Raw genomic sequence first — 21,845 nt, forward strand, 5'->3', positions numbered from 1 at the left:
AGGAGCTGGTGAGACTTCACTCCTGGATGACAGGTCCTCAAAATGCATGATTAGAACTTCCTGACACCCAGTAACACTGACTGTGGCACAATCTCACTCATTCATTCAACAAACACTCGACTGAGCATGTTCTACGGGCCACGGGCCCCTGGTGAGCAAATCCCAGGAGGGGTCTGCCCTTGTGACACCCTCCATCTCTTGGCAGTGGAGGAAGGGGGGCCCAGGAGCCCCAGGTTGGTGGGAGAAGAGGGGGTCAGGGGTCAGGACCAAGACACAAAGGAGTCTCCTGTTGCTGGCAGCTCCCTCCCTCGCACTCGGCTGCCTTCTAATCCAATCCACGTGTCTTCCTGGAAGAAACGCAGATGGGGATGCCGCCCTGGCCCGTGAGGGGAGTCCTTTACAAAACACACAGAGAGACGCTGGCTCCCAGTGCGGGCTCGTACCAGCTCACAAGCGCAGACTTCAGTTTCCAGGAATTTTGCAGGTTAGTTGTTAAAAACCCTTACAATTAAAGAAATTGCAATAAAAACAAAGGTAATAAGTACTCAAAATGCATCCGTTTCCAATTACTTGACTACGTTTGGCTGTTATCTGTGCCCTGTATGCAACTGTCTCCGTACGGCGGAAGTAGGGTATGATCACACCCTACTCGGCGCTCTGCGTGTCCCTTCCCAAGTCCACGTGCAGTGACATCACGCGGGTAGCCCGGACTTGGCACGGTGGGAGTATCTGTACCACGGAAATCGGCACATGCTACACATTGGGGTTTCGCCCCCAGAAAGCTGGTTATTAGACACTCACCAGCACTCCACTGCACACAGACGTGTCCACAGAACCTGAGCAATGTTTAACACCACACCTGTGACGTCTGTTCTGCGCAAGGAGGTGAGTGAGGTAGCCAAGGCTCTGTGTCAATCGTCAGTCAACCCCATCCTGCCACCTGGAACAAAACCCGTGGTCTGCACCGCAAGGCCGGGTGACCCAGCCATGCTCACGCCGCCCGCCACCTTCAGGGCCCCCCCACTTGCACCTCCCGGAAGAGGCCGCTTGTTCCTGCCTCAGGGCCTTTGCACTTGCGGTGCCCTCTACCTGGGAGACTCTTCCTCCAACTCTGCCTGACTGGTTCCTTGCTATGGCTCAGGTCTGAGCCCAGATGAAACCTCCTCGGAGAAGCCTTCAGGGTCAGCTCCCTAAAGCTGCCCTCTGACATCAGCTGCCTCCCGACCTCAGCCTGCCTTCTGTGGCCCTTACTGCCACCTCAAATAAGCACATTAGCTGACTCGTGCGCCGTCTGACTCCCACATGGGTGTGACAGCTCTGGGGACCTCGTCTGTCTTGCTCACTGTGGAATCACCTAGAATGGTGACACTGTAAAGGAAGGACAAAGTGGACTGGAACCTGGCTACCCCCTCCTGCCGCGGCCCACGCTGGCGCAGGCCCACAGGAATGCAGCTCTTCTGGTAACTAGTTCCTGACTCTTGGCAGCCCTGCTTGAAATGCCCGGATGTGAGGTCTGTCAGCCCCACACCTCTCACCCCCTGGGGTCAGACTGATCCACGGTCACATTTTCCATGTCCTTCTGTCCCTCTGGTGTGGTCTGCCTCGGCGGTGCTGATGGGGAGCCGGGCCTTCCCTGCCACTGCATCACGGCCCGTGAGAAGGCCATGTCTGTCTTCTCCTAAAACGCTCGCTGCCCAGCTTGCTGGGTCCCTGGGGCACAGCTCTTCTGTCGCCTCCCTGAGAACAGCGTCCCTGGGGATGTGTCTGGGAGACTGCGGACCTGGGCAAGCCTCCCATAGGTCTCTGCCCGCTTAGCACAGAACTGGGCAGGGAATCTGGGACATCTGCTTGCTAGAGCCCTAATCCAGACACAATCCTGCCCAGCCCAGCCTGCCCCCGGCAGAGCAGAAGCTCTCCTGCAGCCCGTCTCCCACAGCCTGGACGGCCCAGGAAAGTCAGGCTGACCCCCCAAGCTGGCCCATCCACGGGCTGGCGGTGTGGGACAAGCAGGCCTGCGCTCACCCAGGGGGCAGGGAGAAGCACAGCCCAACCTGGAAGCAATGTGACCACGCCTGGGCTGCCACATGTCCCCACCAGACCTCACCAGGCTGAGCCATCAATGATTTCATCGGCCCGGGGGGCAGCCAGGGTCTGGGAACCAGCACCATCTGCAGAAAGGCTGCCCCCTCCCCCCGGGGGACTGTGCTTGGCTGGCCCTGCCCTGGAATGCCTTCCGGTCACGCTGTCCCCTGTGCAAGCTGCCCGAGGCGCGGGAGTCTCTGGAGTGCACAGCACTGGGGACGAAGGTCACCTGTCCCTCGGCAGGGAGCAGGGAGAGGAGGTGCGGGAGGGAGGATGAAGGAGGGTGAGAGACAGAGGCTTAGAGAGACACGGAGGAGGTGTGGTGGGGAGAGAGAGACACAGAGACAGAAACAGAGGGTGGGGAGAGACGGGGGAAGAGGGCCTACAAGCCAGGCAGCAGGGAGGAGGAAGCGGCCCAGAGAGGGGCAGGTGGGAGGCTGGGCCCTCTATCCTGTGCTCAGCTCTGCGGGAAGAGACGATGATAGACCATGTGGCCACCAGGAGACCCCGACCAGCCCAGCTCCCAGCTGCCCATCTCTCCTCTGCAGCCACCACCCTGGAGGATGGACAAGCGGGATGGGGAGAGGGGCATCACCCTCGGGGACAGGCCCCCTCCACAGAACGGCCCCCCCATCGCCAAGAGAGCGATGGTGGCCGCCCTGGTCACTGCTGCAGAGCTGGCCCTCCTGCCTGGCCCCTGCTGGCCTCACACCCTCAGCTCGCCGTCAGTTTGCATAGTGAGGCCGACTTCTGACCACTGCATTCCTGGGCTCCAGTGCTGCAATTAGCTGGGATAATGTGGCCCCTCTGTCCATGAATCATGAACTATAAACCACTGTGCCGTCACCAATGAGCTGAGCTGGCCCCCGCCTCGGCCAGTGATTCACCTCGGGGAGAGGATGCTGGGGCGCGGCCCAGCCCACAAGCTCACCAGCCACGCACAGCCGGACCCCGGGGGCTGGAGTCCAGCAGGTGGGGGCTTGGCCCTCTCCTGCCAAAGCTCAGGTGTGTGGGGTCTGGAGGGGTTGGGTACGAAGGGGCTGCAATTCCTGAGTCTCCCTCTGTCAGTACAGAGAAGCTTCTGGAAGGTGAACAGCACCCTCTTAAACAAGAAGGTCACCCTGACACTCCGAAGAGCCAGTACACGTCCCTGCTCCCAGCTGCTCAGGGCCAGGCAGCAGCGCGACGGACGCCCGGGCAGCCTGGCCCTCTCGGGGCCACGCTCGTAAGCAAGGGTCCGAGCCTAAAGACATCTGACAGCCGACATTCCTCACCCAGGAATCTTATGTCCCCTTTTATAACTATCCACACTTTCGAAAGGCCACCACTGCAGTGAGGAACAAGGGGCTCAGCACAGGGTGTGGTGAGGGTGTGACAGGGTTGGTGTCATGTGAACACATGTGGTGACACCTGGCTGCACACTGTGGTTAAGCGTGGAGGCAGCAGAGTCCTGCATGCAAACACACAGGATTTGTTCCCAGGACAGACTGGCCAGGTCCTCTTCTGAATGCGCCTGCTGTCCCAGCCACTGCAAGTGCCCTCGCCCATCCACAGCCCCTGGGCTAAGACCTGGCGCTCTCTGCCCACTGGGAACACCTCAGAAGGGCCACAGCACCCCCCGAGGGCCAGTCAAGGCTACCGGCGAGCCTGTGTCCACCCTCCTTGCCTTACCCTTCTGCCGCCCTGCTCCCTTCCCTCGGCAGGGTCTGGGGTCTCTACAATAAACATCCCGAAGGCCGAAGTCCTGAGAGTGTCCCAGAGCAGCAGCACTGCCAGGGCACTGGCTAGCAATGCAGATTCTCAGGCCCCACTGAAGGCAGGCGGCCCAGCAACCTGCATTTCCACAAGCCCTCCTGGCGAAAGTTCAAGAACTGCAGCTGGATGCCAGCTCCATCTCAGGGTCCGTGACTCCAAATGGGACACAGCCCTCCAAGGACTTGAGAAGGGCATGCAGCCCAAGGACACTGGCTGCAGCCAGTAAGGAGACGGCGGTGCCAGGAGAAAGAAGGCGGCCTGCATCCTGGGGAGAGCAAGTTCTCGCCACCAGCGCCGTGGGTCCCCCTCCTCCTGACCGTGGATTTGAGCTGGGACCCCGGACAGCCGCCCCTCATCACGGCCCATTTCCATCACACCGAGGTTGGAACGGCGCGGGGTGGGGGTGGGGGTGGGGGGGGCACTGGGAAAGTCATCAGAGCCACCCCCCTGCATCGCCTGGGCCATGGCCAGCCAGCTCGAGAAATGCACCTTCTACAAGGTGGCAGCCTGGAGAAGGGCCACTCACTGACACCTTGGGAGTCCCGTCTCACATCTGCCTCAGGGGCTCTTAATCGGGACAGTCTGTGAGGTGCCAAGACAGCCAGGCTTGGCTGATGCCCTCACTCCAGCTTCCTGAAGGATTAAGGTCTGACGCGGCTCTGAAGGTAAAGCTTTATAGGCCTGGCGTGCAGCAGGCACTCAGTAACTGCACCCTGGATGACGATACAACACTATCAGACATCGCTACGGAGATGGGACTCGGAGAAATGAGGCGGGAGGGCCCATCAGAGGGGCATCTGTCAGGCTGACAAGCTGAGGACCCCTCGTGGCCATCCTTAGCTACGGAATGGCCAGAGCCACAGGGACCAGGCCAGGACCACAGCCTCCGCGGCCACCAGCCACGCAGGAGGAGGCAGGGATGTGCGCGGGGCTGCCGGAAGAGACTGCAAGAGAGACAGAGACGGGGAAAAGGGAGAGACAGACAAGAGTGGAAGCAGCCCCTGCCCCTCCCAGAGACACAGGGTACAGTGAGCGAGGGAGGGCCCATAGAGACAGTCTTTCCAGCCGCTGGCCTCCCAGGAGCTGGAGGCAGGCAGGGGGCCGGAGTCGAGGGAGACTCCCAGTGACTGGAGATGGAGAGGTAATCGGGGGGGGGGGGGGGCAGAGACCCAGACGGGCCCAGGTGGACACATCTTATCTACAGTGAGACCCCTCTGCCACCCTGACCCAGCAAAGCCTGGCACAGACAAAAAAATCCAGTCTAAGAGGTCGACTGGGGCCAGTCTCCAAAGGACTGGATGCTCGGCCAAAATGCTCCAAAAGGGACCCCCAGGGTACCCGGTACCCCCCTCAGCTCTAATGACCGACAGTGCTGGGCTTGAATCCTGAATCTGCCACTAACAGCAGATTCCGCCTGAGCCTCTAGGTCCTCACCTGCAGAATGGGATAGCTGCAGTACCTCTCTCACTGAGCTGCTTTGAGTTAAAACACATCAGGCGCTCAGCCCAGGGCGTGGCACGCGGCCACAGCTGCTCCTGAGTGGGTGGAGCCAGCGCTGTCACTGCTGTTTTCGTCTCTTCACCCCGGCGGTCAGCAGCATGGCCATCCCCACCACGTCGCCAGGCCAGGGGTCCAGGGCTCTGACGTCTCACTGGACTCCCAGTGCCTCCCCACCCACCACGAGAGGTCCAGCAAATACTGGCTGAGATAACCTAAGTCTTCTTCCAAAGTAGGGGGACCCAGGAAGATGAGCAAGCCTGACTTGTTCCCCCCAAGAAATAGATGCACCACGAGTGGCTCAGCTTCCGTCCACCTGAGAAGACGAGGCGGGAGGAGGGGGCAGCTCCTCCTGGCAGCTGATCCGCGCCCCCGAGGTCCCCACATGCCACCTGCTGGGAACGGCTCGGATATCTGTCTCCCTGTGGCCGCCGGGGAGACAAGGGAGCTGTGGCCAGCACTGCAGGGAAAGGGCTGTGCTGTTTACCCAGAAACCCACATGGATGGCAGGGTCAGGAGAGAGAGGTGTGGACAAATGACCCAGGGAGGGCCGCAAGGGAAGGTGGTGCAGGCTGGGGACCCCTGTGTGCTGTGGCCTGGGATTCCCATTGGTCAGGGATGGGCCGCGTGTCGGTCAGACATGAGGGTGCCTGCTGCACCTCGGGCAGAAGGTGACTGCTCCCCAGCCCCCGGTGAATCACCCTCCATGCTCACTCTCACCTGGCGCTTCTGGCCGCACAGAACAGAGGGTCTCTGCCTGCCTCATCCTACCACCTCCGTCTGCTCACAGTATCAGCCCACGGGGGGACCACCAGCGCCTGTGCCCACCCGTCCATCCACGTGCAGGCGACCAGACACGCCCACACCCACTCCATGCCAGGCTGCGCGAACCCCCGCCCGCCTCACTGGGAGATTTATCAGCAGGATCACAGGTTTCATAAAATCAGCAGGAGATGAGCTCAGGCTCGCTCCAGTAACTGCATCTTGAATTAACAAGAGGGGCTGCAGGCCTGTGTCTGACGTTCATTTCGCTGTCACGGGTCAGAGAGAAGAGTTATGGCTGCAAAGTCAACACTTGGGTTGACCCATTTATTCCATATTTATGAACAGGGCTGGCGGGCAGTGGTGAGGGCGGTGGATCTGCCTGGCACAGAAGACCTTCCAGGATTCGAGTGTAAATCTCTGTCCCTGGCAGGGCCCAGGCCACACCACACCTCTTTGGCAGCCCCAGCTGATCAGAGAAAGGGGAGAGCCCCAAAGACAGGTGTCACCTCCCAAGGAGACAGGGGCCTCCTGCCTTGCTTTCCTCTATCTTTCTGCGAGAGGAAGGGCACAGAGGCACCCCTTTCTCTGTCCTGGGAGCCCCAGCCTGAGACACCGGCCTTAGCAGAGGGTAGAACCCCATCAGAGAAGCCCCGCGGGTCTCAGCACTACAGCACCACAGCAAAACCAGGACAATACAGACAAAAAGAAGAAACAAATGCTTCTCCTCTGCTACAAAACTTTCCACGGCCCCCAGCACCCTGAACTTGCCTGGTCTGGCCTCTGTCCCAAGTCACATAATCCTGTCTCTGCCTCTTCCCCAGCCTCACCATACTCTCACCCAGAGGTCTTATACTGGGGGGTAAGAGCAGATTTTAAGAGCAAAATATGGGCTGTCTGACCTATACAGTGTTTTGTTGTTATCATTTCTCTCACGACCTAAGATTTAAAAATCAGGCAATTTCACATAAATCCTTATTTCCAGCTCATCATCAAAAATCAAATTTGGCAATACAGGGCCACTTAGTCAAGAGTCAGCAGGGGTTGATACGAGGCACAGGCTCTCCAGTTAACCACAGGCTTCAGCACTCCCTACTGCCTCCCATGGGTTCTCCATTCTGTCATTCAGGACCCTGGAAGGTACTGAGACCCTGAGTCCTAAGAGTCTAAGGGCACTGTGCACTCCCTCGTGTTCTGGTGCCTTGTACCTGCTGTTCCCTCTGCCCGGGACACCTTTACCTCTGTTCTCATCCACCTGAGAGGTGCTCCCTGACCTCACCTTCGGGGCCGTGTCTGTGATGGAGCCTCTCGGGCAGACCACCGGCATGCTGAGGTGCAGCCGCCTGTGTACACCTGGTCTATACGACCAGAACGGAGTCCCCTGTGTTCAGCACATGAATGTCCAACGGGCCAATGAGTCAGCAAGCAAGACACTAACACCACAAACTGAAAGGCATGGCAGCCAGGACCAGAGGCGGGGTACCCTCCACCCCACCCCCAGATAACACCCTCCCTAAATGACATCAGCACACAGTCTTTGCCTCCCTCCGTGCAAACATGGCTCTCAGCACAGGGTGAGCAGGACATGGGCCTCATCTCTCCCTCTTTGACTCAACACTGTCCTCTCCAGAACTCCCAGCCCAGCCACCAGGAAGGGCCCCGTGAGCCCACCCACAGCATCCCTACAAAGGCAGTGGTAGGAGGGGCACCAGGAAGACCAGCAAAAGAACCGGCGCTCAGGAGATGCTCAACAAATAAATGACAATGTTTATAAAACAATCTAAAGGCCCTATCTCCCCCTCTATTTTGCCACAGTCCCCACCAGTCCCTACTGCCTCTTGTACCAACATATTTATGCTTCCCACTAAGCATTTATTTGACTTTTTGCCTCTGAGTCTAGAAAAAGTCCTAAATGCACTTCAATTTCTAACACACCACAGCTAGATCTTTAGAACGAAATAGCTCCAAGTCAGTAGGCCTCAGTTTTACACATCTTTTAGACAGGAAAGCAGGTTGGTTAACGGCGGCGACACAAAACTAGAGGAAAATTCTATCCACAAACCAAGCCCAGCCACCCTTCAACGATCTGGGCCAACAACAACCAGCGCTCAATCCCAATGATCTTGGCCTGATATACAGAATGCAGTGAAGGGTTGTTTATTCCCCCGTCAACAGATTTGCTTCCCTAATTACACGTGGCTTAGCCAGCAGGGAAGTGGATCTGTACTCCTGAGGCACAGTTCCCGGAAAGTAAGAAAGGAGACGGGGGATGCCAGCTAGGAAGTTGCGTGGACCAGCCCATCACAGGTTGTAGGACTCGATCACAGAGTGGCTGCTTCACTGCGGACACTGGGACCCCAGCGGTGATGGCTGGGCTTGACACCCTAGCGTCCTGCCAGCGCCAGCCTAGGAAAGGGAAGATGGCAGCCAGGGGCTGGGCTGGGGGGGTGGCGGGAAGCTGGACGACACCAGTGACAGGGAGCACCCACCTAAGAAAACTTCTATGTCCTGTCCTCCCAGCTCAGGCTACTCCTGGCCTTCTCACTCGCCCCTGGACGCCTCCCAGGCCAGAGGCCCCAGCGAAGGATGTGTCTCAACCTGCTCCAGTCTGGCCTCTAACAGCACTGCCCAATGCCTTCTGCAGCATCCAGCCCAAATCCCTCTGCCTGCAGCACAAGCCCACTTCCTCCCCCGGATACTCCCAGCATCTGCTCTGGGCTGATTCTCAACAACCCAGAAGTGAAACAAACCCATTCCCTTCCCTCCGTCTCCCATGCACCAAGCACTCAGAAGCCCCCTTTAAAATGTATGCTGCTGACCCCCATCACTTTTAACATTATTTACTGAATTTTTAAAAAATGAACTACCTTTTCCTCTAACTCAGAGGTCAGCAGACTTTTTCAATAAAGGAACAGACAGTAAATATTTTAGGCTTTGCAGTTTCTGTCCTGACTACTCAACTCTGCTGTTTAACAGAAAAACTACCACGATCATGTGTCAATGAATGGGCGTTGTTGCATGCCAATAAAGTTTTATTGGTAAAAACAGGTGGTGGGCCAGACTTACCCGACAGCCATTGTTGGCCAAGCCCTGCTCTAACTTAAATAATCCCTCAGTCTCATCCAAAGCAGGGATGTCTGAAATACTCCAGGTTGAAGTCCTGGCATTTGTTTTTTTTTTTTTCTTCCTATCAAATATGCATTAAAATATACAGCAAACACTATTAAAGTTTTTTCAGATGTTAAGTTTGTGGACCAGCCCAAGTCCTCCCGGAAGCCCAGCCCTTGCTCCAGGAATGTGACCCTATTTACCACAGGGATGATGGGTCACCAAGCCAGGAGTTCCATAATTTTTCAGGCTGAGAATGGAAGTGGCCATTTCTCGTAGCTCTCTTCTCTGCTGCTGGGGTAGGCCGAGCGCCCCCAGAGAGGGCCTCCCCGCCGCCACTGACGGGGCCCCAAACTCAGGGAGCCCAGCACGGACTAACACGCAGAGACGGCACCACAGACGCGGCCAGGCACGCCGGGCTGCCTGTCCAGAAGCCCAGCCCACCCCCTCACCTGGCTCTTCCCACGGCGCCGGTAGCTCCGCCTCACCAGGCTCTTGTAGTTCTCATTCTTCTTGGTCAAGTAGTAATAGAGGACACACTCAGCCACAGTCTGCAGGGCGGGGAGAGGAAAGAACCCTGAGGAGTGTGCAGTGCGAACCGTCAGGACAGGAGGCCAGGAGCCTGAAGGCCTGGGCTCAAATCCTACCTCCTCCACGTACTGGCTGTGCGACTTTGGCCAGGTTACCTAACCTCTCTGTGTCTCAGTTTTCCCACCTCTGTAATGGGGGTACCAATTGCACATACTTCACAGGGTTGTCATGAAGACCAGGTAAGTTAATTTAAACACACGTAAAGGGCTTAGGACCGTGGCCGGCACAGAGCACACACTGCAGAGGTGGTACCTGCTCTTACTATTATTGCTGTACTGGTAATCATAATGATGAAGCCGTCACCTGCCATCCCAGCCCCAGGAGAACAAGGCCTGCAGCTCCCCAACTTGGGTCTGGGGTCTCCCTTCTCTCACCCCAGTCCAAATGGAGACCAGTGAGGGGGCATCCTCAGAGACCAACCAGAGGACTCAACACCATGATGCGGCCACGGACCCAGTCCAGGTGCCAGCTCGCTAAAGCCAGCAGCTGTTACTGATATGATATAAAATGTTTCTGTGATGCTCGGAGCCAGTGCCAAGGCAGGGACTGGCCTCTGAGGGGCATTCCATGAGGGCTGTTGGGTGCAGAGGCAGGCTGGGCCTCAAATCCCTGTGTCCTCATCCACGGCCTGGAATGTACTGTGAACAGAGGCTGCTCCCAGGCTAAACCAGGCCGCAAAAGTGGCCCGCAAAACAGCTGAGAAAAACATTTTATAATCAGATGCCAATATTTGCAAATCAGGCGATGGGGGTGCCTGCCTTCCCGAACAATTCAGGAGAGTGCCCCCCTGTGCTGTGTGACCACGGGCTGGCCAGTCCACCGAGCTCCCACTCTGCTATTGGCTTCACTCACCGTCAGGACACTCCAGTTCCTAAAGGCACGGGGCCCAGGTGGCACCCCAGCTTCAGACACTTCAGAGAGCTCTATTTAAGACTCAGGCTGGGCTGCCTTTTAGCTAAAGAACACCATAAAGTTTATTCCCCAGCGTGGAGACCTCTGATTCCTTCATTCCCAAACAGTGCTGCTCAATTAGCAATTTCTGAAACTCCTGCTTCCATCTCCAGGAAGCCCCAGCCTAGAGCCTCCCAGGTTGTCCACACCCCGAGCAAGAAGCTGTCCCTAAGTCAGAGGAGAGGCTATTTATAGGGCTTGTTTCTCCACACTGGTTTTTCAGGCAGGGAGAGATTTCGTTTCCCCACACTGCCCCATCTCCCTCCTTCTATGGTTATCAGCTCATTAAAGGCAGATGCTGGGAACAACTGTTACCCTTTAAAATAACCGCCTGGATCCTGCTACAACTGCCCTCCCACAATTAGGAAGCATGAGGCCTCCAGCAACAGGGTATTTGCAAAGCTGGGGTGGGCAGACACCCCATCTCTGAGAAAGGAGACTCAAGGGAACACTGCTTAAAACACCCAGAACAGCAGCTCCAGAAAGTAAACCTTTTCCGGAAGCTTGTCTGACTCCACCCCAATGATGCCGGGACCCAATGACCGACTCTGACACGGGGCTACGTCCAGCCCCCAAACCAGCTCCCTCCCACCTGCGACCACTCTGGCCACTGCCCAGCACAGCTGTGGGTGCACTGAAAGGGGCTTCACCCTTCTCTGGGACGCTTTGTGTCTACCTGCCAACAGAGAGCCAGAGCAGAAAGGGGCACCACCCTAGCCTGGGTTTGGGGGCAAGGTGGAGTTCCAGCATCAGTTCAATATAAAGGTTTATCTGAAGCAGATGAGGACTTGCCAGCCACACGCCTGGCTGGGCATCAGGGGAGTCAGCATACAGGGGCCATTGGGGGACTCAGAAAGGTCATTCCATCCCACGCCCTGGAAGACCACCACTCTTGCCTATAAAGCCTTAAGTAGGATGCCAGGCACGGCATGGCTTCCAGAACCCGTGTGCAATCTGCCAGGATGCCCGCTGCGGCGTCGGAGGAGCTGGCCCCAGAGAAGCTGGTTCGCACAGCTCTCCTGGGGTTTCCCAGCCTGGAGCTCCGCCCCCCAGGGCCCGGGAGGCAGGGGCGGGGCCTGCAGCTGCTCCTCCGGGAGGGAGGGAGGGAGGGAGGAAGGAGGGAGGGAAGACTGTCAGCAAGGGGAGCAAGGGGCAAGCAGGCAGAGGCCTCGTGGGCGGGGCGGGAGGGTCCTTCGCCCCAGCCCGAGTGGCTGCCCGCAAGAGTAGACGCCAGAGGGAACGGGACGGGTGGCGCTGGGCTGGCGGGCAGCGACTCACCTTCCTCTCCAGGAACGATGCAATCAGGCCGAAGTTCTTGGGGTGCTGCATGAACCTGTGGGAAGAGAAGGGCGGGCCTGAGACCAGGCCGAGGGGGGCTTCCCGGCTGGGCTGCCGCCGAGCTCCCGGGCGCCTGCCATCTCCGCTGGCCCAGCTGGCCGGGCGCCGCCCCACTCGGAGCAATTAAGCCCAGGGGGGTGTGGGAAGGGCCGCAGCGGGCGGGACCGAGGGGTAAGAGAGGGCGTTCCTTGGAATGAGTCACTGGTTTTAGCGCCTTTGAAAATACATTTGTTTGTCCTGCTGGAGGCGGGTTCCAGGAAAAATGAGGACATTACATGCAGCCCTTTGGTGGGGTTCCCCCCCTTTTAAAAATCTGCTTTTGTTTCTATCTCCGGCTGGGCCTGGGAAGCTGGGCCTCGCCCGGCCCACGCAGGGGCCCCCACCGCGAGGTCACAGGCCGGGACCTCGAGGCCGCTAGGCCTTCCCGGGAGAGGTAGGAGCAGAGGCTCTGAGTGCCCGCGGGGAGGCAGGCAGGAGGCAAGCCAGCCAAGGAGGAGGCAAAAAGGGACTTAAGCTGGAGAGGTGGTGGGGAGCTGGCACCCCACCAGCTGGCTTCCTGCGAAGCTGGGAGAATTACTGGGAAAGAGCTCAGCCAGGCTGAAATGTCAGGGCCACAGGAGCAGGCGGACAGCGGGGGCGGAGATGTGGGTCACGGCTGCTCAGGGCCCCGAGGATGATGGGTGGAGCCTCAGCCTGCCCGTCCCCAAGTCGTGCCACCACCCCGTGGCCTCCCTCGGGAGAGAAGAGGCTGCTGGTGAGGCAGGGGCCCCGGGTCGCCCCTCGGGAACCTGGGCCAGCGCCTGGCGATTGTCCTGCCCGGCCCTCCAGATGGCTGGGCAAGAGGCCAGCGGGCCCCTCCCCTGTTCCCCAAACAGACACTGGAGAATCCGGAACAGCCTCTTCCCTCTTCCCAGAGGAAGCCACGAGTCAGAGGCAGGCTTCCCGGGCGAGGATCCTGCCTCAGGCAGCTTGCAAAGCTGGAGGCGGCCTAATGCCCTTCTTTTCCAGACAGACAGACTCTTCCCTTCCCCTCCCTCTCCCTGCCCCAGTGACACTTCCTTCCCACAAAATCCCATCCTCAGGGTTTCCCCAAGCAGAGATGGGGTCCCCCAGAGACCAGGAATCAAACTTGGGAATCTCTTAGGTCAGCTGTTTCACCTCCCTCCAACCTACACCTGTATCCTCTGCCAAGATTAACTGAGAATTTTCACTGCACTGGACACCTCAAGACAGCTAAACAAGGTGGCACTGCGGCTGTACCCATTTTACAGATGTGGAAACTGAGGCTCAGGGAGGGGCAGTGGGTGCTCAAAGTCACGGAACCAGCAAGTGATGGAGCATTATGTCACCAGCACACGATTTCCAAAGGCCCTGAGTGCTATCCATTCCGCTGAAAACGAGAGCTCAACCAGGATCCTGAAAGACAAGTTGCTAAACTGAGTCTCAGCAGACATCAGCCTAGCCTAGGTCCCCTATTCTTCAGCCACTGAATTAACAGAGTGTGAAATCATTAGGTTAGAATAACAACCTGAAAGCTCCATAAAGGCCCCCTAGAAACCTTTTTTTTTTTAAGAAAGCATAAAAAAATCAAACACAGCAGGGGGAGTTTAAATACCTAATGCAACAGTAATTCTTCGCATCCATCTCTGTTCTGTAGTCACTTTGCTGGTTTTAAATTGTACAACACCTGACACTAAGGACTTGATTCAATGGCAGGACAATCATATCTGCGGCTGTGAGGACCTAGAAATGAGCCGCTAAGTACCTGGGTTTTCTGTCTCTGAGCAGTAAACCCCAAACACACTGCAGGAATTGCTCCCCGAAGTGCTATTTCCCGTGGAAGACTGCTGAATCTGTGTTAGGCACTCGAGGGTGCATTATACATCCCTCTCTACGTATGTTTTAGAATTTCCATAATCAAAAGCTACTTTAAAAAATATCACTTTCCACCCAAGGCCCTCCTCTTCCATTGCTCCTCCTGCATTTTCAAGTCCTGGCGTCCGTACTGGATGAGTCACCCCAGCCTTGCCCATGACCCAGAATCATCCCCGTCCCTGAAGCCCAGTCTGGCACTCTGGGGCCACCCAACCCTGCAAAGAGCAGAGACAGCCCCAGCCCCTGCGACCTGGCCCCACAGCAGGTGGCTGGGGAACATGGGCCATCTCTTTTGAAACAACCCGCCTAGTGATGAAGGCTTCTCTGGAGGTGGAGGTGGGCGTGGAGGTCCGCGTGGAGGTCCAGTGGCTCAGCAGGCAGTCTGTTTCCAATACGCCCTCCTGGCTGAACACTGAGGCCTCCACCTGTGCCTCAGTCTCCCACCCTTGCCTCCTGGGGGTCCTGGGTCCTGAGAAGGCTCTCTGTGCCCAGAATACGGTTCCCTAGGACACAACTTTTGAGTTTGGTGGGGAAAAAGAGGGCCTTCTCCATCTAGCAGCTCACTCGTGTCCCCAAAACAGTGTCTCTGCGTTTTCACTTTAGAAGCCCCACCCAAGCTTCACCTCTTAGCGTCCAGTTCCTGCCTGTGCTTTCCAAAGCCCCTCTGCTTCCTGGCTCCATACCACCCCTCCCCCAACAGGCCTCTCCATTCACAGAAGCCGAGCCCTTGCCCCGAAGCTGGGGAAGTATGAATCCTGTCATCACCATTTGCAAGCTGTGTGACCTCTGTTAGGTGTCTTAACCTCTCTGAGCCTCTGTCTCCTCACCTGTGTAAAGGGGATGGCCTGGTAATGCTATTACGCGGGAGAAGAGTGACAAATGCACAAAACCCAGAAAACAACTGCTCAGTGTCTATGATGAAAGACGTGCTCAACAAATGGCCACGTTCCAAGTAAAGGAAAACCAAAAAGCCACCAGCCAGCCACAAACGTCTGCCCAAGACTTCAGCCCAGCCTCGTGGGGCCTCCTGCCTTGTTCTTCTGATACATACTGCCCCGTTTCACAGAAAGCTGCCTTGACACTTTGGACCGGTTTGAATCCTGTCCCCCCAATATAAGGTCCACTTAGAATCTCAGAACGTGACCTTATTTGGAAATGAGTTCTTGGCAGACACAATTAGTTAAGATGAGGTCAGACCAGAATAGGGTGGGCCCCAAAGCCAGTATGATGGTGAATTTATAGGAAAAGGGGAAGACACAGAGACACACAGGAAGAAAGTCCTGGTGAAGACAGAGGCTGAGCTGGAGGGATCCATCTATAAGCCAAGTCATGACACCGACTGTCGGGCGGCCAGGGAGCCAGGCTAGGAGAGAGGCCTGGAACAGAAGGAACCAACCCTGCCCACACCTTGATCTTGGACTTCCAGCCTCCAGAACCGTGTGAGAACAGATTCCCGTTGTAAGCCACACAGTTTGCGGTCCTTTGTCACGGCAGCCCTAGGAAGCCAGGACGAGTTTCTCAAGGACAGGGAGGGGCTGAGAGGTCCGCGGTGGCCCGGCCAGGCCCCCGCCGCGGCAACAGGGGACTCACTTCTCCCGGAAGGTCTCCTTTTCCTGCTCGCTCCACATGTTCATGACCTGCCGATCTTTGTACACCTTCATGGGGTCGTCCATCAGCCCGTTCATGTTGATGAACTTGATGCGCTGCTGGTCGGCGTCGTACAGCATGGGCGGGATCACGGCCAGCTGGCGCATCTGCTTCTCCAGGTTCTGGAGGGAAAGACAGACGGCAGCGGGTCCGGGTCAGGGCTCATGCGACGGGACAGGGCCAGGGAGGGCAGGGGGTGCTCCTGCCAGCACTGGGGACCCGGGTGAGGAGCCGAGGGTAGGGATGTTCTCAGCAAGGGTGGGAAACCGGAAAGAATGCGAATGGCAAGTTAAAAAATAGTAATAGCTCGTGCAGGGGGAAGGGAGAATTTAAAGGCAGCCCCAGACAGGTTTATGGTGGGCAGAGCTGTAAATTAAATGCAGAGAGAAGCAGTCACCTTATCTGCAGTAAGAGGGGAGCAATGAATCTTCCCTTTGGGAATGCAAGTACCATAAAACACTGCAGGGAAGATGTGCAGCCCAGCTGGGCCAAACGAGCTTGGGACACGGGGCCTGGCCCTCCGGGTTAGAGGGCATGCGGGGTAGGGCGAGGGGCTGCCTCTCTCCAGCAGAGCCTGGTGAGACTCCAGAGTTATTTCCTCCCCAGCCACCCGCCCCCAGCCTGGATCCAGCTCCTTCAAGCGTGCCCACTTGGGACCAAGCCCGCCCAGCCCCTTTCACAGCAGGAGCCGGGCAGGCTCACTCGTAATGCATCGGTGTGGCTATTAAGAGGCTCTGAGCCGCCACTCAGCTGGGCTCATTTCCCCAAATCTCTGCAGCCAGCCCATTACTGGCGATTAATTACCCATCTCCGGAGTCAGGCGAGGGCCTGGCCCAGCCAAGGTCAGCCAGTTCAAAGCATCCGCCGCCCAGCCTCCCACACCCAAGCACTCCATTCAGTGCTGGGGATTCCCACCAGGAGCAGGGGAGGGGCATGGGGGCACGGCCCTGACCCTTGGCAGAGAGAAGGGCCCCACATTGGCCTGAGCGCCCCTAGCACTCAGAGCAGTACCAGCACCTCCGCGTCGTCCTCGGCTGTCCCAGACACACTGTCATGGCAGACCACAGGCAGAGGTCTCTCCCAGCAGGCCCTCCCTGCCCCTGCTCTGCTGCGCACTGCCTCCAGCCTCCACCCCCCTGGGCCTTGCACTGGGACGACTGGGACCTCCCACAAAACGGACCACGTCTCTCCTCCCGCCCAGCCCTTCTTCCTCCCCCTCAGGGAACCTCAGGTCAGCCTGGGCTAGTGAGGTGAAGTCTCTGTCCTGAATTCCCTTTCCAACCATCACCCCCGAATGCTGTTCCCTTAACATCCCCGAGGACCCTCTGGGACCTTGTCCGCACACAGCGGCCACGGGATGGAGCTGTGGCAGAGCCAAGGCAGTGGACTTACCTCCTGCTCCGAGAGGCCGTCAATGATCTCAGACACCTCGTGTTCGCTGCGGGCAGCCGACATGGAGAGCCCACTGCCCCGCTGGCCCACCCTGCTGGAGACCAAAGGGACACACTCAGGACCGGCCCCTCGGCAGCCAGGGGCGCCCGGCCGGCACGGCGGCACAGAGCTGAGCCCACAACTTCCCCAGAGGCGGCATGTGGGCGGTGGGGAGGAGCCAGGCCTCCCACACCCACACGGACAGCCCCAAGCCCAGGGGTCCAGGGGAGAGGGCATGGAGCCCCCGGCCTGACCCAGATATACCAGAGCCCTTTATCTCTCCTAAGGTGCCCCCCCAAAAGACCAGCCACGCAGATCCACATACAAACCCCAGCGCTGCCTCTTCAGACCTGTGCCTCCCTGTAACGTAGGGCAAAGTGCCACCTGGACCCCAAGGCTGGGAGGAGGCCCTGGGTGAGACACAGGCTGGGAGTGTCCAGCAGCCAAGAGTGAAATTCCTCATCGCTGCTCACTGTCCAGCACTTTATCTCTGTGACCACCGAAACCGCAGCCACATGCCACCGAGCATCTGCCGTGCCCTGGGCACCCCTACACGGGCTCTCACCCGTCCCCAGGGCCACCACGGGAGACTCAGCAGACTTCAGGGGCCACATAATGAACGAAGCTGGGAGGTACCAGCCCACGGAGCACCGGAAGAGGAACCCACTCCACCGAAGTGGATTTAAGTTTCTTTCACGTAAGTGTTAAGACAAGGCAGGCTCTGAGTGTCACATCCTGATGTGGCCCCTAGGCGGCCAGTTTGAGACCCTGCTGTGCCTTCTGTATGACAGCAGCCAGGGCTCCTCTGCTGACAGCGTCAGGCTGACCCAGGCCCTGGGAGGCAGGGAGGGGTGGGGGGAGGCCGCCCGCTCACCTCTGCATGCGCTCCTGCAGCTCCCGCTGCTTGCGGATCTCGGGGAACTGCTTCTCGTAGTACTCGCGCACCTTGCTTTCCTTGGCCCGCCGCCGGGGGTTGTTCTCGATGCGCTCCACCTTCTTCTCCCAGGCCTCCATGAGCTGGTCATAGCGCTGGCAGAACTTCTGCTCCTGGGAGGGCGCCCGGGGGGGGGGGGGGGGACACTGAGGCAGCTGTCCCTCCTGCATCCGGCCCCCAGCCCCCGTCCCCACCTCGCCACACGCACACAGTCATGCGCGCGCGCGCGCACACACACACACACACGATCACGCGGAGACCTGGGTAGACCCAGGCCCCTGAAGAAAACCCACAGGCTGCCCTAAGGGCCCGGCTGCCTCCCTCCCTAAGAACGGGCCCCCCTGCTTAGCCTCCCTCTAGAAAGTCCTCGTCCAATACAAAGCCTCCAGCCACATGTGGCTATTAACCACATAAAATTAAGTGACGTTTAAATTCAGGTCCCTGGCCCCCTGCCACGCTCCTAGTGCTCAGTGGCCACATGGAGCCGGGGTTACTGCAGGTACTAGGCAGTGCACACACAGACTGCTTCTGTCATGGTAAGAGGTTGTGTCAGGCAGTACAGCTCTGGTGTGTCCATCAGACCCAGGGCCGCCCCTTGGAAAGCACTTGCTTTCTGAATAGTTCCTCACTCCCTGGCCTCAGGCCCAACCATGCTCCCCAGGCAACCCAAGCTGCCATCCATCCAAGACAAGGAAGTCCCTCTCCATGTCTAACCACAGTGCTTCCTGCTGTATGTCCTTCCTTAGAGAAAAGACCCCTGGCAGACCCAGTGTAGCTGCCTGGCTTCCGAGTCTCCAAGGTGACCCAGACCTTGAGCAGGCAGGGAGCATCCGGCCGCCCATGAGACCCCAATCTCCCTGTCTCTAACAGCTGCGGTGGACAGATGGCCTGGTCTGGGAGTCTCGCTTGAACGCCTTCTTGACACTTTAGCATAATCAGAAAACCCATCTCTGGTCCTCGTGCCCAGACACCCCACCCCATCCTGTATTTCAGCTTCTGACCGAGGCAACCTGTGACCTTAGTCCACCAAACCCTGCAGCATGATGGTCCCCAAGGGGCAGCCAGGCCAGCTTTGAGGAGGAGTAGAAGCTGGCCCCCAGCTCCCAGGGGCCCCACGTGCATGTGGGCTGCTCTGAGAACCCTTGGGAGGTTAAGTTCCAATAGCAGGCAACAGCCACATGTGTTCGTGGCAGCATGCCGCAGACAGCACCCGTGGGGATGGGAACCCGCGTGAAGGACACCCAGCCCAGCCTCCCGTGAGAGCAGGGGACCCTCCCCACCCTCTCAACTCTGCGAGAGAGGCCTCAGTCTGATGGGCGAGAGCGAGAAAATATGTCAGAAGGGAAGAGGTGAGAAAATGTTCACCAAAATCCAGCAGAGGAAAATAATGCAGTTACCAGTGAAGACAAGCAAGAAACCCGCAGGGCCACTGACCAGCTGGGGCCCTCATGGAGCAAAGGGACGTGGGCAGGAGCACAACAGCCGTGAGGGGACATCCAGCCATGCTGCCCAGCCCCAAGAACCACATGCAGAGACACGCACAGCTCCTGAGCACTGTCCAGGAGGAGGAAGTCCCCCTCCACGTCTAACCACAGTGCCACCTGCTGTGTGCTGCGTGCGCTGGGTCCACTGAGGGCCGAAGGCACTGGGCGGTAGTGACTGCGGTGCCTTCCCCAGGGCGGCAGTGGCCGGGCTCGGGGTTTCCACACGGGTGGATCCACCGGCCGGGGGGGAAGCAGATCACACACACACACACACACACACACTCTCTCACATTGACAAACACACATTCTCACACATGCACACACACATGTACTCCCTTACACATACACACTCACTCACATTAACACATACACTTACATTCTCGCACTCACACACACACTCACTCACTCATAAACTCACACACATTCTCAAACTCACCCACTTGTGCATGCACTCACACACACACTGACTCTCACACACACACACTCACACTCCAGCAGATGAGCAGTGCTAAGCTAGTCTGCGGGGTGCCAGGAACAAGGACCTACAGGGGGAAAGGAGCAGGGCCCCTGTGACCAGTTTATTCATGTTATGAAGACAAGTCACCCTCAGCCTGAATTCTTCTCCTCTTTATCATCATCACCATCACCATCACCACCATCACCATCACCACTGACGCTGGCTGAGCACCACTATGTCACGTGCCAGACACTCAGCCGAGTCCTTCCCACAGACTGACTTTCCCAAACCTGACTCTCCCAAACCCCATAAAGCCATGACCACTAGCCCTTTGCACAGGCGGGAGCTCAAAACTTGGGGCTGTCAGCACCTTGCCCAGGCTCACACAGACAGGGACAGGGAGGTCAGGATCCTGGCGGTTATTCTGATCAAGCCAGTGCGTCTGTTTCTCCTTTTGCTGCTTGTGTTTTTAGTGGAGCACCCAAGATCCACTGCCAAACCTAAGGTCACAAGGACTATGGGGTTTTCTCTAGGAATTGCATAACATTAGCTCTCGCATTTAGGTCTCTTATTTATTCCGAGTTACTGTTTGTGTTAAATCTGAGGTGGGCTCCAACTGCCCGCTTGTTATGGATGTGGATGTGGATGTCCAGTTGTCCCAGCACCATCTGTGGACGAGACCATCCTTTCTCACTGGATGGACTTGGCCTCTTGTCAGATATCCACCAGCCAGAGATGCGAGGGGTTATTTCCATTTCTGTTCTGTTCCACTGACCTCCATGTGTGTCCCTAGGCTACAACCACACTGTTTTGATTATTGCAGCTTTGTGATACGTTTTGAAATCAGGAAATGAATCTTCCAACCTGGCTGCTCTTTTCAAGACAGTTTTGGCTATTTGGGGCCCCTGTGAATTTTAGGGCCAGCTTGCGGCTGGCAGTTGTGAACATCCGCTGCAGTCCAGGTGGCGCCCTGAGCGCACTGCTTGCAGCCTCTCAAGCTGAGGGTGGGTGTTCCTCTAATCCCACTGAACAGAACAGGGAACTGAGGCCAGGAGTTAAATGATCCACCCCAGTCACTGAGCAGAGCCAGGATCTGAACCCCTCCTGCCCTGCCAGGCATCGCATGGTGCAGCTCTACCCTTAAGGAGGTGATGAGAGATGGAGTGCCCAGGAGGTGCCCACAAAACTGAAGAAGGCAGCCAGGCCGACGGGGAAAGAAAAGGAGGTCAGTGTTAGGAAGGAGGCTGGAGCCGGCTGGCTTGGGGAGCTGGCCTCCGTGGTCACCTGGCCACCCGGCATCCTCCAGATCCCCAGGGAGTCTGCAGCCTCATCCAAAGGCTTTCCTCCACTGGGCTCGGCGGGGCGGGCGTCACAGAGCCGGAAGGATGTTCGCCCGCTGGCTGCCTGAGAACCGGGCTCAGTCTCCTCTCCCCTTGTGTTTAGCGATGGAGGAGGGGTTGGGGCTGGGGCTCTCCCGGCTGCAGAAGCAAGTCACGGATGCCAGGGCGGGTCAGGAAAAAGTCCAGACGTGAAAAATAAGAACCTCAGAGGTGTGGGGGATATGAGAGGAGTGAGCAAACCTGTAGCTGTCGCTGTCTCTAAAAAAAGAAATAGATAAAAAGGAGAGCGAGGACAAGGCAGGAGAAAGAAAAGGCAGATTATGCTGAAAACGTGCCAACGCCCACTGCAGGGACTTAACGGTGGCCGCCCGAAAGAAGTGTCCACGTCCTAACCTCCAGGACCTGTCAATGTACCTTATTTGAAAAAAGCTTATTTCAGATGCAATTAAGTTAAGGATCTTGAGATGAGGTCGTCCTGGAGGAGGGCGACCTCTACATCCAATGACAGATGTCCGAGTGACAAAAGAGAGAGGAAAGGCCGGGTGAAGATGAGGCAGGGACGGGAGTCAGGTGGCCACAGCTAGGAACCGCCT

At 57.7% G+C, this 21,845-nt stretch overlaps 1 protein-coding gene across 24 annotated transcripts in view; it reads right to left on the reverse strand.

Annotated features, from left to right (window-relative positions):
* The window catches only part of NCOR2 (nuclear receptor corepressor 2), a 214,963-nt gene that overhangs the window by 75,464 nt on the left and 117,654 nt on the right, over positions 1 to 21,845 (reverse strand). For 21 of the 24 annotated variants that reach the window (XM_031442513.2, XM_031442507.2, XM_031442501.2 and 18 more), the window contains 5 exons: positions 17,912 to 18,084; positions 16,999 to 17,092; positions 15,550 to 15,728; positions 12,025 to 12,079; positions 9,657 to 9,755 (listed from right to left, as the gene is read on the reverse strand). In XM_031442513.2, coding sequence (XP_031298373.1) covers positions 9,657 to 9,755; positions 12,025 to 12,079; positions 15,550 to 15,728; positions 16,999 to 17,092; positions 17,912 to 18,084 — 600 coding nt within the window. The remainder of the gene's footprint in view (positions 1 to 9,656; positions 9,756 to 12,024; positions 12,080 to 15,549; positions 15,729 to 16,998; positions 17,093 to 17,911; positions 18,085 to 21,845) is intronic. The other 3 variants (XM_031442506.2, XM_064481299.1, XM_064481298.1) reach the window with 1 other exon arrangement.

The sequence above is a fragment of the Camelus dromedarius genome, chromosome 31 (assembly GCF_036321535.1).
Source record: "Camelus dromedarius isolate mCamDro1 chromosome 31, mCamDro1.pat, whole genome shotgun sequence".
NCBI classification, from domain to species: domain Eukaryota; kingdom Metazoa; phylum Chordata; class Mammalia; order Artiodactyla; family Camelidae; genus Camelus; species Camelus dromedarius.